The sequence below is a fragment of the Helobdella robusta genome (genome assembly GCF_000326865.2).
Source record: "Helobdella robusta unplaced genomic scaffold HELROscaffold_24, whole genome shotgun sequence".
Classification (NCBI taxonomy): domain Eukaryota; kingdom Metazoa; phylum Annelida; class Clitellata; order Rhynchobdellida; family Glossiphoniidae; genus Helobdella; species Helobdella robusta.
In genome coordinates this window covers 1396899-1412752 of record NW_008704261.1, presented here as the reverse complement: position 1 = coordinate 1412752, position 15854 = coordinate 1396899, and the positions used below count along the sequence as shown (strand labels likewise).

The 15854-nt window shown below is 31.2% G+C and overlaps 4 protein-coding genes across 4 annotated transcripts; 3 read left to right on the top strand and 1 right to left on the bottom strand.

Annotated features, from left to right (window-relative positions):
• Nucleotides 1-1593: 1593 nt before the first annotated feature.
• On the top strand, nt 1594-1779 carry HELRODRAFT_79202 (hypothetical protein; the record flags this gene model as incomplete). The annotated part of the gene is made up of 1 exon (XM_009019347.1): nt 1594-1779. A coding segment is annotated over one exon (186 nt), but the record flags the coding sequence as incomplete, so codon positions are not given.
• Nucleotides 1780-3586: 1807 nt separating this feature from the next.
• HELRODRAFT_172687 (hypothetical protein) lies at nt 3587-6032 on the top strand (the record flags this gene model as incomplete). The annotated part of the gene is made up of 3 exons (XM_009019346.1): nt 3587-3750; nt 5069-5150; nt 5898-6032. 3 exons carry the CDS (start codon nt 3587-3589, stop codon nt 6030-6032), a joined length of 381 nt encoding a protein of 126 aa, XP_009017594.1.
• A 4170-nt stretch (nt 6033-10202) lies between these two features.
• Nucleotides 10203-12049, bottom strand: HELRODRAFT_156994 (hypothetical protein; the record flags this gene model as incomplete). The annotated part of the gene is made up of 2 exons (XM_009019345.1): nt 10203-10227; nt 10368-12049. The coding sequence occupies 2 exons, from the start codon at nt 12047-12049 to the stop codon at nt 10203-10205; spliced, it is 1707 nt and encodes a 568-aa protein (XP_009017593.1).
• A 3445-nt stretch (nt 12050-15494) lies between these two features.
• HELRODRAFT_172685 (hypothetical protein) lies at nt 15495-15854 on the top strand (the record flags this gene model as incomplete). The annotated part of the gene is made up of 1 exon (XM_009019344.1): nt 15495-15854. The coding sequence occupies one exon, from the start codon at nt 15495-15497 to the stop codon at nt 15852-15854; it is 360 nt and encodes a 119-aa protein (XP_009017592.1).

The window sequence follows — 15854 nt, the reverse complement described above, 5'->3', positions numbered from 1 at the left end:
ATAAGGCTCTGACGAAAATTATCATAAAAAGAAAATACAATAAAATGAGCAACATCGTATTTGAATGTGGTTGCCGCACTTTTTTTGAAAATCATTTTGCTATGATCACATGATAAGAATATCCACATCTCAGAGCACACTGAACAGTAAAATTGTTGTAGACAGAACCTGTGATGAACCGCGATATAACATTGATCAAATTTCTCCATATTTGCGCAGTGTCAACATGGATGTTTCGAGATTGAAATTCGGGGACTTTTTTTGAATTTTAGTTTGGCAAAAAAAGCGTACGAGAACGCAATCTCATTCATTGACAACTCAAAAGTTCTTCTGAAAAAAACAGATTAAATTCATTTGTTTATCCTGGCGCCTCTGACTATTATTATTATATCGTTTTAAATTCAGATTCGTATGTCTGAGTCGTTAAATTTTTTTCACATTTTTTTGTATTCTAACATTTTAAACACGTGGTTTTAACTGTTCCAAAATATTTTCTTAAATTTAATAATTATAATGTTAATAATATACCTTATACATATATATAAATATTAATATAATATCATTATAATGTTAGTATTACTTACATAATAATATATCATATGATAAATATATTTAAAATATATATATTAATTTATCTAAATTCAAAACCAAACTCCTAAACCTTCTATTGAAATCAATCCTTACACGCACATGCAGCCAAGGACAACTCCGTTTGAACAGGAGTTAGAATGCAGACGATCAACTGATTGATACCATGAAGATCATCAATCGGTTGAATTGCCTACAACTCATATCAATTACAATTATAAAAAGGAGAGGTGCTTGAGCAACGAGAGGGTCGTACGGAATGGTGTCATGTTTGAAGTAGCCAAATCAGAGAATAAGAATAACCTCAATTTTGATATTTTAGAAGAATTCAAGGCATAGAATTATTTGTGCCATAATTGTTCACATTGCAACTAAATTCAATAATTACAATTGAAAAAATCAAGGTCAATATTCAGGATTCACTTTGATTCGCATTATTAAGATTCACTTTAAAAAGCTCTCACAATCCTAACTTTGATATGTTCAGAAAATGATTACTTAAGATTCACTTTGATAAGCTCTCGCAAATATAACTTTAATATGTGCAGTAAGTAATTACTTAAGATTTATTTTTAAAAACCTCTCACAAATCTAACTTTAACGTACTGTAACTTAAAGTGATAAACAGTAACAAAGTCAAAAAAAGTTACAACAAACTATATAAGCTTGTACACAATTTAGGCAAATAAAAATAATTGTTTTCTAATATCCTTTTAGACGTGTTGATACAAAATTTTTTAGTCACAATCTTTATAAACTCTAACATAATTTAAAACACAACTCATTATAACCAATCGTAAAACGTTCATAACTTAACATTAAAAGGGTTAATACAAGTCTTTTGTAAATGGAAAGCATGGATTTTTCCTCCTGAAATGAAAACAACAAAAAAAAGAAATGTCCTGTTGACAACTGCGAATTTTCAGCAGTGAACAACCACCACGTGAAATACCTCATGCTGACCAAACATGGAATAGGACAAAAACTTACTTGTCCAATTTGCCACACACATGTGCCAACAACTCCATGCTTAACCGCCACATGAAAAACCACTCAGAAGTGAGGTCACACTCTTGCCAGACATGTGGAGCCTCGTACAAATTTTTGTACAAATTGAAACAACATCTCCTAAAGCATCCATCTCACGTTTCAACCACAGATGTAAATTTACCGGGAAGGAAGGAAACATAGTTCAACAAACCGCGACATGCAAGAAAAAGTCGATAATGTTAATGGAAATGGAAGGGGCAATGAAGGAGTGGAAGATGGAAGGAAAGATATTCTGCATCATGAGCATCAAAATGAAAAGGATCGTGGTTGCACCGCATCGACAAAAGTGAACCAAACTTTGGAAAAGAAGTCCAGAAAAGGAGTACACAGAAAGATTACGTGGTTTGCTCCGCCATCAGACGATGAAAAAATGATGAACGAAAGACTTTTTTAAGACTTGACTTTTAAGTTCCAGCATTCTTCAAAATCGTGATCTTTTCTAAATATTTAGATTAAACAAATTGTGTCGTAACTTTTCTTGAATAATTAGTATGGATATTTTTTTAACAAGTTTTTAATTATAACAAAATTCAATGAAGTTGTAAATTTTTTAGCTATCAAATTTCATAAGAACACTAAAATATTTCGAACATTTTGCACCACCGTGACTGGACAAAAGCATAAAATATTTTGGTTTTCTATTTTCAAATTAACAGTTAGAAATTAATATTTTTTTAAAAATATGTATTATTATAAATTAACCTAAAATAACATAAAAACATTTGTTGGAGGACATCAAAGGCGGTGTGACATCTCAGTGGTTAAAGTCATTTGGTTTTGTATCGCCGTGCGTGCAGTGTTCGTTTTCAAATGACAAAAAAATCCCTGCTCATCACGCGCTTCTATAAATTTTCCTACACAAACTTATGTACACTGTTTGTGTGCTGTATTTTGTCTGAACCTTGAAAGAGTTTATAAAACCTTTAACCTTCAAGAGCTTGATAAGTTGCCAGTTTAAAAAATTAAAGCACTTGCTGAGTTGAAAAATATAAGAAACATTGATTTTAACCTGTGTTTATAATTCAAAAAATGGATCAATTATTAAGTTGTGGATTTTAATAACAAAAATATGTTTTAAAAAACATTTTTAATAACAAAAATATGTTTTAAAAAATTTTGAGGGTAATGAAATTCGATTACACAAAAAAACATAAAAGGATAGACAAATTGCAATCCGTATGAAAAGCGTTTGAGTGGCGCAAATATAGTTTGAAAAAGGCATACTAGATAGTATCAAGTGTGACTGTAGATGAACAATTGGTAGCAATCAGGATTGTCCATTTAGGCAATAATTATCCCCTAAACCACGGTAAGTTGGTATTAAACTTTGGCTTCTCTATGTGATAATAACTCTATTGCTGGAAAACAAAAATATACATGTGTGAAAAGAATTAAGTGAAAAGAGAGGCACAAATTAAGCTTGCAGAGTTGTTCTGAATTTAGTATAAAATTGGCAAATTCGGAGAAAATTGTTATTTGTAAAATTTTTCAATGCTAATTTGCCACTATATAACAGTTAAATTTTTTTTGTATATTTACTTTTGTTAAAATGAAAAAATGTTAATGTTTCTGCTGAGTGAGTGTTTTCAATGCTGGTATTTCTAAGGTTGAGCCTGGCTAATAGAAAGAAATTGAAAGCTACTTTGATCAACATTGATCAATCGTTCCTTTGATGTTCGATCTAATACGCAAGTAGAGCCAGGCCAGTCAATAAAACTTAATTGATCGATCAATAGTTATTTTTAATTGCTTTTTTCTTTGAAGTGAACATCGTGTCAACGCTTTTTGATCAACCAATTAAAAGTTCATTTAATTGGTCTGGAAAAGTATAAAAGAAAGAATAGAGTATAGGTGAGACATTTTCTACAATACTCGTTCATTGTTTAACAAAATCAACCGTTTCTAATTCTTAACGATTTTGCTAATTCAGAAAAAAAAATAATTTGCAATGTCTTCCATAAACACGAATAATTTAAAGATCGAAAATGTTCAAAATTTGGAAGACGAATTGTTAGACGATTCATTATTCGAAACAAATGTGAACTATTTTGAAAACAGAAGAAACATGGATATTTACAGAGGCAAACGATTCAAGAAAGCAAAGAGAATGCTGTGAGTAAAAAAGTAAAAAACTCTAACAACACTGAAGAAATTTCAACCAAGCCAAAAATTAATGCCTCTCCAACAACTTCAGTAGAAAACCTCTCCATAAATACCTCGGTCTGGTCATCCGACTCTATCGTTCCTAACAACGTCAACAACAATTCGTATTCATCGTTTATTTCTCCTTACCCAATTTATTTCACTGATTACTCAGCAAAACCTCTAACATCTGAGGACAACATAAGTACCAAGATGAAGGATCACGCATGTACATTATTTTCCATCACAACAACTGTCCAGCATGCAACGCTGAAAATCGACAGTGTCGCATTAGAGACAATTCGGATCATCTAAAACAACTCTGCATGATATTAGCAGTCCAACAGTCGAACTTATCTGTGAACGGGAGATTATAAAAATTTTTGAGAAAAATTTGGCAGTTGATGAGCAATATTCTTCTTAGACTATTGAAATTATCAAAAACCGTTTGTCGATACTGTTCATTTGATTTTGTTGTTATCTTGTGATTGTTGTTATTATTTCTTTTCTACTATATTTTCTATGATTTATGATGGATAATTTGATAATTTTCTTTCCGTTACGTTTTCTCATTTTGAAATTCGTTGAAATGAAATGAACACTACGTTTTTTTTAATTCATCAATTTTTGTGTAGATTTTCTGTTTGTATAGATTTTCATTTTGAAATTACATTTATTTGGTTACGTATATTATATATATTTTTTCATTTTACATTACTCTTCATTTTTAAATTAAATTAATGTTTCACAAGAAAATATCTCAATACGGCTACACGTTTGAATGAATTTTATTTACTTTTTGGTTAAAGGGTTAAAGTTTATGGAACATATTATTGTGAACCATCAAATCTTGTCGTGTACCTATAACAGATAGTCTGGACTTTTTGATAAAAGTTGGGAAACGGCTGACTTTTAATTAATGCTAGTTTTATGTTAGAGCTGTTAAGGCAAAATAATAAAATGAAATATATAGAGTGCGCTAGGGACAACGAGTGTTTCATATGAGTTTTGTGTATTGTTTTTTTGTGTAATACTGTGTATAGTTTGCTCTCATTTTGTACTGATTATTTCAACAAGTTTTATAACGATATGTCGAGGGCTTCATTATCGCAAACATGTAAAATGTTTAGTAATTAAAGTTACGAAGATGATGCGTTTCATCATATTTTGATGAAAATGGAGTAGAGATAAATTAATTAAATAGAAATGTGAAGATGAGTAAAGTGATGAAAAAATAAATAAAAATGTTATGAGTTTTATTAGAAACAAACAAAAATGACCTATCTAGGGAACAAAGGGAGGAAAGAAAAAAATTGGTTGCTGAGGCAATAGAAAAACAGAAATATGATCAGGGGGAATATATTTACAAGGTAAGTGGATTGCCAGAGAGTATCCGTATAGTAAAAATAAATAAAGAGTTTAGGTTCAATTTTAAATGTAAATAGGGATGATGCTGATGAATTTATATGTAGTTTGGGTGTAATTTACACAAATGTTGAAACTATTGGTAATGAAATAAATGAAATAAGATGTTTGGTAAACTCTGGGACTAGGCAGGCACATGTTTTAGTATTTTTAGAAATTAATCAAAAGAATATACATAATAATAATTATAATATATGTGAAAAGTGATCACATGTCATAATGATAAGCTTCTCATGTTTAGTTAGATGGGGAAAAAAATAAACAGTCAATTAAGCTTATTTATTTCAATAAAGGGAATTATGTGTCAATGAATCAATTTATTAAAGCAAATTTATCTCATGCATTGATGGATATGATAAATGTTGGTGACAATAGCAAACAATCAATAATTAATGGGATTTGGGATAGGTTTGTTTCTGTTATTGAAGGTGCAATTAATAAATTTGTACCAGTAAAGTATATAAATGATAACGAAAAAAAATTTCCTTAAATTACCAAATTTTGTTTTAAATTCAATAAGAGAAAAAAATTTATTATGGAAAAAGTTCATTAAGTACAGGGATAATAAGATATTTGATGATTTTAAGAAGGTGAGAAACAAAGTTAAAAGAGACATGAAGTTAATAAAGATTAATTATTTAAATGGTTTAGGTAAATTGGTTAAAATTAATCCTAAGATATTTTGGAAACAGATAAATAATAGTGGAAAGGATAGGTTTTCTATGGATAGTTTGTATGGGGTTGATAAAGAGGGAAATAAGATTGTTGTAACAAATGAATGTGAAAAAGCAAATGTTTTGGCTGATTTTTTTACCACTGTTTACTAGTAAGGGGGATAATGATTGCACACAGGAAACTGTTTTGTGCGAAGAAACAATTAATTTAATGAATGTGATTGCTTTTGAACCCCAGGTTGTTTTTAATAAACTGAAATTGTTGAATGTATGTAAATCGTGTGAACCAAATAACATTAGTGCAAACATATTGTTTGAATGTAAAGAATCTATTTATGATTACATAAGTTCATTATTCAATAAGTCTTTTGAATTGGGAGTCATACCTAATGAATGGAAAGAAAGTATTGTTACAGCCATTTATAAAAAAGGAGATAAAAAGGAAGCTAAAAATTATAGACCTGTTGCACTGACATGCATAACATGTAAATTGATGAATAATAAAGGATGCTTTGATGTCACATTTGAATGAAAGTGGTTTGCTGAATACAAAACAGTTTGGGTTTGTCTAGGGAAAATCAGCTGTTCTGCAGTTGTTAAAATTGATCGATGAATGGTCTAGGGCTGTGGATAAAAGTTATGGGATTAATGCAGTATATACTTCTATACTTTTAAATACATATTTTGTTCGACTTGTTATGGAAATGTATACAAATACTAAGACTCTTGTCAGCACAACGGTTGGAAACACAGATGCATTTGACATCGGCGTTGGAGTTCACCAAGGCTCGATTCTCAGTCCACTGTTATTTATAACTGTGATGGAAGAAATCACAAAACCGATACGCACTGGTGACATTTGGAATCTAGTATATGCCGATGATTTCGTTTTAACAGCCACGTCTGAGCAGATTGCAGCACAAATGTTTGAAGATTGGAACACCAGACTCGCCGATCATGGATTCAAAGTCAACATCAGCAAAACCAAAGCAATGGACACTGGTGAACCCATCCAATCCACAGCTACTGGACGATGGCCCTGTTTAGTTTGTAAAGCTGGTGTAGGTAACAATTCAATCAAGTGTCAGCAGTGTAACCAGTGGTGTTACAAACGTTGTTCAAAAATAATTGGTACTTTATCTAAAGTGTCCAATTTTGTTTGTCTTGCTTGCATCAATCCACAACAACAAATTCGAAATAGCACTGTTTTTGAAGCCATTAAAATAGAGAAAGTCACATCGTTTCAATATCTAGGAGATGTTCTGGATTGTACTGGAACAGCTGAAGCTGCCGTTCGAGCACGCATACGTGCAGCCTGGAATAAATGGCATCTCCTTGCCTCTATATTGATGCGACGTGACATCTCACTACCACTACGATCAAGACTTTATAAATCTGTGATACGTCCGGTGTTGTTATATGGTGCAGAAACATGGCCAATGACAACCAAACTGGAACAACAACTTCAACGAACCGACATAAAAATGCTCCGATAGATGCAACGAATTAGTCTGAAGGACCACATCAAATCTACCGAAATCCTGCGTCGTGCTGGTTTAGATGATATAATGGACGAATGCCGGCAACACCGTCTGCGGTGGTTTGGTCATGTCAAACGAAGTGGAAACACTGCCATAACATCTCTTGCAGATGTTGAAGTACCTGGCACACGTCCCAAAGGCCGTCCAAAGAAGTCCTGGTCGCAAACAATCGGGCAAGACATGAAAGCTCTAAATTTAAATGAAATGGATACAACTGATCGTCTAATTTGGCGCAAAAAGTTGATGGCAAAGAAAACAACGTCCTACCTCGGTCTCTGGACGCAAAAGGAAGATTGATTGATACTGATTGTGAAAAGACATTTGATAGAGTATCACATAGTAAATTAATGGTTAAGTTGAACAAATGTGGGTTGAATGACAAATTGGTTGCTTGGGTTTATAATTATTTGAATGGAAGAACATTTCGTGTGAGTGTGAATGATGGTATGTAAGATATTGTGAGGTAAAGAGTGGAGTTCCACAGGGTAGTGTGTTTTTAATTTCAATTTGTTTTTAATGTATGTTAATGATTTATTTGATTTGTTTACAGGATATAAATGGTGTTGCAATGTATATGTATGCAGATGATGCAAAGTTGTTTAAAATTATGAACTCAGATACGGATAGTGTGGTATTGCAGAGGGGTTTGAATGATTTGAATGAGTGGTGTGTGCAGAATGATGTGAAATTGAACAAAGAAAAATGTATTGTGATGAAGTTTGGTTGTTCTGTATCAGATAACAATTATGATTATAAAATAAGCTCGTACCCATCACCTTTTGTTGATAAAATTAAAGACTTGGGTGTTATTTTTGATACATCTTTGAAATTTATTGAACATATACATTGCAATGTTAAGAAGGCATTTTCATTGTTGGGTTTAGTAAACAGAAATTTTAAAGATATTAATAAAATGTTTTTATGTTATTATATAAATCCTTAGTTAGATCTCACCTGAAGTACGCAGCAAGTGTATAGTCACTGTGGACAATACGTGAAACAGGAGCAATCGAAAAGGGCAACAAAGATGATCAAGGACTGTGAGGAAATGAAGTATGAGGACCGATTAAGATTCATACAATTGCCAACACTAAAATAAAGACGAATAAGAGGTGATTTGATAACGATGTTCAACATGTTGAACGAAGCTTGCCGGAAATATTGAGAGTCACCAGACGATCTAGAGGGCATGAGATGAGGCTAACAGCACTGACATTCCATACGAACTTAAGAAAAAATTATTTTGTTAATAGAACTATTAATATTTGGAATAATTTGAATGATGATGCTGTTAATTGCAGTGATTTGAATGAGTATAAAAAAAAGTTGGATGATTTTCTTATAAATGCTAAATTTAAATACGATTGGAGAGCGGAGTTGAAGTATGAATATTCGTGAATGCTGTTTATAGATTTTTGATGATGGTATAAATGTTTGTTTTGACATGATTGTCTATAAGAGAGAATAATATATATGATTGGTTGAAATTGGAATTTTTATGAAGAAATGTTTACATACATATATTTACAATATAGGTAGTTGAATTAATAATAGAAATTTTTATCTTATATTTTTGTTTATATTTTTATTTTCGTTTGATCTTTATGTATGAACAGAACGTATTAATATATATTCATGTACATTATTTATGTGTTTAAATTTTAAAGTTAATTTTCTGTCGCGGGTATAGGGACATTTTGTCTTTCCCTTGTTTTTTTCATAATAATAATAATTTCTTTATTTTTTCATAAACTTTCTCCAATTAATTTAATGATTTTTAGATGCAATCTGTGAAGGTAAAATTCTATTCGTTTTGTTACTGGCATTGTTTTATCATTCGCATTTTTTTTCCTTATTTTATTAACTCAAAGTTTTAAAATTTTGTATATTTATTTATTTTATATTAACTTACTTTCATTTGTATTTTTTTTTAAATTTTTATATAACTTATCCTTTTTTGGTTTTTATTTAATTTTGTCCCTTCTGAGTAATGATAATTTACAATAGATGCATCGATTCATGTTTAAATAAACTTTTCAAAACAATTTTTTAGAAGAGTTGACGTTTAGCGAGATGGCGGAACGTTTCCTCATTGCCTGATTTTTTTGTCTTACTAAAACTTGGCACGGGAACTCTAACTCTCTCATTTTTATAATTGCGACTAAATATATATTTTAAACGTAATTTTCTCTAAAAAAATAAAATCTTAAAAAATTTACTCAATCATTAAACATAATTAAACGAAACAAACCAAAGAACTGTCAGCATTAAATGATTTATCCAAATAAAAATGAGTATTGGTTAAAAATTCATGTCATATAAATTAATTCGTTTATTAAACCATTGGTAAAACGAAGGACGAACTCATAATAATAAGAAACTAATCCCTCTTCAAAAGGTTATTTATCAAGTAATCCAATCAATTTTATGATTTGTAAGAAACAATTTGTGAATGAAAATTTCTATTCATTTTGCTATCGTTATTCTGAACAAAAACACTTGAAGCGTAATTTTCTTTTCAAAAATAAAAAAAAAACAAAAAATTTACTCGATCATTAAACACTATTAAATGAAACAAACCCAAGTAATGTCAATATTAAAAAAATTTATCCAAATAAAAAGATGAGTATTTTTAATAAGTAACAATGTATGAAAATGTCAACTAAATAAAATGTAATTTAAATTTAGGCATTGATGGCGGGATTTCAGCTATGACATTTTTTCACTTCACGGAGAGAGTTTCTGTATTTTAGCAGGCTGCATGTCGTTTTCCGTGGATTTGTTATGATTGTGACTTCGTTTTTGTCCTTTGGATCGGTGGTTGTCATCATTATTTATCTGTGTTAAATTTTCTGGATTTTGCTGATTTCTTTGTAAGCTCGTCTCGTTTGGTTTTGCAATGCGTTTTATATTGAGGTCGTATCTTTTAGTGTCGATAAGTTCGTACAGTTGTTCTTTGCTGACTGGATGTGAGATGGACTCGCAAACAGCTTTCACTGTTTCGTAATTGTTGGGAAATGACTTGTCAGTTCTCTGCCTTATGAACACCCATCCATTTTCCCATTTGCATTCAATAATCTTTTGATCGAGATTTCTCATAGCTTTTGTCATCTTAGAAGAAAGAATTGCAAAAGGCCGATTCAGTCCGCTGGCATAGAGATCTCCAATGAAATTGGGAAGCATACCTTCTTTTATTTCTGTTCTCAGAGAAAGTTTAAAATCAACTGAATTAACTTGAGGTGGTTTCCATCTCAAGATCTCTTTGCATTGGCCCATTTTGTAGCCCATATCAACTGGCTGGAAAATGAGTCCATCTACTTCGTGGCACACCTTTGTTGCAAAATTTCCATCAAGTAAGCTCTTAGAATAAGTTATATTCCAAAATGGTTTAGCTCTGACGCTAAATGGTTCCGCGGATTTATTAACCTTGCATTTATTTCTTGGTTCAATGATATCCTTCAGTATGCACATCAGTCTCTTGTCGAAGTTCCAACGGCCCACATTGTTTCCATCTATTCGAATAATATCGTGAATGAGGTATCTTGGTATCGTCTTATCACAAATGTGATCAAAAACCATTTCCCCGTCTAATAAAGTGTCAATCAGATTGGCTTTTAAATCTTTTCTTTTTTTGAATGTTAAGTTTTGTACTACTTGAAAGACAGTATTATCTCTATTTACCATAAATATATTGTCTTTGTTTTCGACGAGCATCATGTACCTGACACCATCAGCTTTCCAACTAACTTTATAGGGCCTCTCCGTAAGAAACGATATATTTTTTTGGTTCATGCTGACTGGATGCGCCCCAGGAAAAATCCGGCTTTGCATCTTACACATAACTTTGATTTTTTCTTGGACTCTTGAAATTTCTTTATCATCCTTGACTGTAATTACACCCGCAACTTTACCATCCATAAATAAGTTTTCTCCTTTGCATATTTTGATTTTACTGTAACTGTTGCCCGAAACTACATTTCCATCATCATCTCTAGCAACATAATCTGAATCAGTGTACCAGGTAGGTAGTTGGGGTGCTTTTTGTGCGGAACTGTTTTGACCGAATCTTTTGCAGATTTCGTCCAGGTAGTCCTGTTTATATATGCCAGGTGGTCGGGCATCATTAAACAGGTTTAGTGCCATCTCCAGACTCAAGTTATCCATTTCAACCAAATACGAAGCAACGAGAAAACCAGACCTATTGTAACCATGTGTACAATGGACTCCGATAATTTTACTTGGGTTTTGCTCAATAAATTCTTTACAAACGGCATAAAATTTTGATGTTATTTCCTCTGTCGGCGCTTCGCTAAATCCCTCGCAGCTTAGTTTCAAATATTCACAATCGTAGATGTCTTTAACATGATTGACGTTGTAGAAATTTGTTGAGTTTGTCAAGTCGATGATCAAGCCCATTGTTAGTTTCATATTTGCAACCGATTCAAAGACCATTTTTAAATTGAATCTGTATTCATTAGGTAATTCACGGTCATATTTTTCATCCAGCGGTGTTTTAAACACCATGAATTTATCGGATATTAGCGTACTTCGTCGGGGACAGTGCAACCACTTTGGAGGAACTTTTATTTCCTGCTGCTGACTATGATGCTGCTGTTGTTGTAGTTGCATCTTATTTTTTTGGTTTTCCATGGTGCACAAGAACAATTGAATCACTGGTCGAATAATGTGTAATTTTTTTAACAGATATTCACACAAAACTTTCCGATTTGGATTGTCTTCCTATTTTTTATTTTCAAAGCGCGTTTTAGATGTTTGATTTGAATTGATCAATCAAATTAGATAATCCAGCAAAATGTGTGGTAGTTAAAACTTTTGAAGATTTCAAAATGTATTAAAATTTTCTATACTCGAACGAAAGCTAAGGAGGTTAGTGATTTGCAAAAGATAACTCATCCATATAGATATATATAGTGCCTTTACCAATGGAATCAATTAAGCTTAACTTCATGGTGTAACAAACCTTTGTTAAACTACCTCCAATAACTTTTAATTCCAATAAAGAAGCTGTTACTAGATTAACCTAGTTAAACTTACTTTGACCCAATAAAACTTACTTTAACCACCTAATTAACTATAATTAAGTTACTTTTAATTGACACGTTCCCTGAATTAAAAGTTACTTTAATCATATATAATTAAAGTTAATTATATTTAATTAGGTGGTGTTGCATTGATGTACACACACTCACACGCAAACACAGTCCACATTAATGAATGCAATATTGATTGACGAGCGCAATCGATATGATAATTGCAATAAAGTAGATGTCACGTAGCTTAATTTATTTTAAAGTTACTTTGACATGTACAAAATGATTCCGTTAACAATGATTATGTAACAATCTTTTTGATGATAACAAAATGTTGGATTCTTTTTAATCTAATAATTAAAGGATCTGATAATGTTGAATCGATCAAATTATAGTTATAATCTTGGATGACACATTGCTGCTAATGTTTCATAATTTACTTTGTTATCTCTATTCTATTGGTATTTCCGGATGAATTTATAATTGCACTTCTCTGGTTATTAATTATAACAACTTATAATTTTTATTGAATAAATTTTCATTACTAATTATTATTATTAGTTTTGTTGTTAATTATTTTTATTATTATTATATTTTTAATCATATTGAATTATAATAAAATTGCATATCAAAATTTTTGTAGTGTACTCGTTATGTTCACCATTAGTTGAATGTACTTGAAATCGTATTATTGAAAGTTCAAAACAATCCGAAATCGTATTGCTTCCTCTTTGGTTGCATTCATTATGACTTTTATTTTATAGTTGATTAATCATTTTTAACGTTGACTTTATGTCATTTTTATTATCATTAAATTCCATTTATACTACTCATATTCAATTTTCAAATTTGTTTTTTTTAACTTTGTAAAATATAAAGCATCGCAAAGTTCAACGAAAACTGGATTCAATACTTGTAATGTTTAATAACTAACTCTAGTTTTAGTTGGAACAATACAAACAGAAAAATAAAATGAAGTATGCAAATTATTCGCTGATGATTTTGATAATAAGTGCCAACTATAATAATATCGTCACAGCGTTCTAACCTGTGAAGTATTAATTTTTCAATAATAGGTCTCTGTGAATTTATAACTGATTTAAATGTTTTTATTTAAATTTTCAAAATTAAAAATCATATACAAAATCACACATACACTGCATCATATGATTAATGAAATTTTAATTTTAAAGCTTAAGATTTATTGAACCTCTGACGCCATAGTGTAAAGGTTAAGGTGCCTGGCATTGCTGTTGAAATGACCTAGTTCGAATCAAAAATATTTCTGCCTTTCATCTGCAACGTGTGTAATGCCGTGATTACAAAAACCATTGTTTGTGTCTCTGAGAAATCTTGGAGAGAAAATTGATGAAACATCCAGACAGTTTTTTACCATAAGAGCTATTTCATATCGAATTCTGTCCTTGATTGACATAAAATAAAGTTTGTTTTTTTATTTAATCATAGATGTTGTCAAATTTAGAAACCCGAGCAATCATACTAGCTGCAGACCTCAGAACCAATTGCTAGAATGCCAATTGATATTTGCAGACCCCATACAAACAGTAGTCGATTCTCGTACAAATAAGACTGCACACCAGAAATTTGCTGACTCTTTGTAAGTGGTTAAACCAGTTTGAAGACTACTGTAACATCAACAGTCCTATGGTCGCTTAACAAATCTTTTGTTTAAACAATTTAATAAAAAAATTAGATATGAAAACCAAATTACAACATCCTCAGTGTTTGTAATAATGTTACAACAAAATAGGTTCGGAGAAAAACTTATTTCGAATGAACATCATGGTGATAAATTTAACCATTTTGCAAAACTCAAATGAATAGCCAACCGTTGCAAAGTCGGTGTAGCAGAGGCATGAGTATGGCACGTCTGACAGTCCTTCCTGATGATTGCACAGTGGAAAGTTGGAGAAAAAGGAACTGTCAGTCAAGCACCATCTATCTGCTCTGTATTCACCTGAAATTAAAATATATTAATCGTTTGAGATGTGGTTTCTTTTGGAAAACAGTTTCTTCTAAATATCCCATGTAGAAGTTTGCAAACATCACCCCTAGAGGAGAGCCCATAGCTACACCATTGACCTGCTGATACATTTTTCCATCAGGAGTGTAGAAAGGAGCTTCTTTGTGCAAATTTGAAGTAACTGTTTTAGCAGATGAGGTTTAATTTTTAGTGGATTCATAGCACCATTATATACATAGTTAAAATAATATCTTTTGTGGCATCAACAGGAACATAAATGAAAAGAGATTCCACATCTATTGATGATATGATGCCTGATGATGATCTAGTTTTTAGGATGTGAATAAATTCTGATGATGAAGAAATGCAATGTTCATTTGGAATATATGGAGTTAGGATGCTGTTGAGCCATTTTGCAACATTATATGTGACTGTTGGTATTTGACTAATCATTGGACGAAGTGGGTCGCCAGTTTTGTGAATTTTGACAGTACCATACATATAACCTGGTCTGTAGTCACCAGTTAATAGCGGTATTTCATGTTCTGTTGAGTTAGCATTGATTTGTCGAATAATTTGGTTAGATTTTGTTTTAAGCGATAATGTTGGATTTTTAGTTATCAGTTTAAATTTAGTTTCATCTTTCAATATGTCATTTAATTTAGATAAATAAGTTTTAATGTCTAATATTACTTATAAATAAGATTTATCGGCTATCAGTATTTTTATATTTTTTATTAGTTTTTCGTTCGTCAACAATTTGCATAAATTCAGAATAAGATTGTCCGTAAGATACCGACGTTGCAATGAAAAAAGCGTTTAAAATATATAGAATACATATAAATATATTCTGAATAAATATATATGTATATATATATATATATATATATATATATTTATATATATATATATATTTATATATATATATATATTTATATATATAAATATATATATTTAATATATATATATATATATATATATATATATATATATTATATATATGTATATGCATACACAGAATGGTGCCATTAAGGACCATATGGAACGGGTACATCATCAACCGCTTACGAGGAACATATTGGATCCCAACACAACGATCCTTGATTATGAACCCGATCCAGTTCGCCTTAAAATTAAAGAAGCCCTTCATATCAACAAGCATAAACCCTCACTCAATAAACAATATAACAGCTTTGATCACACTTTGCAATTGTTTTCTCAATATCACGATCTCACACCTACTGTTGCCGTTGGGGTTGATCCACAGGATCTGCGTGTACCACAACGATATGAATATCATCCTACGTTGAATACATTTCAACCCATCAACACGCAGTTTGTGACCCAGCGTCATCCGACAACCGTCATCGCGTCGTTGGATGTATTATGTGATACCTAA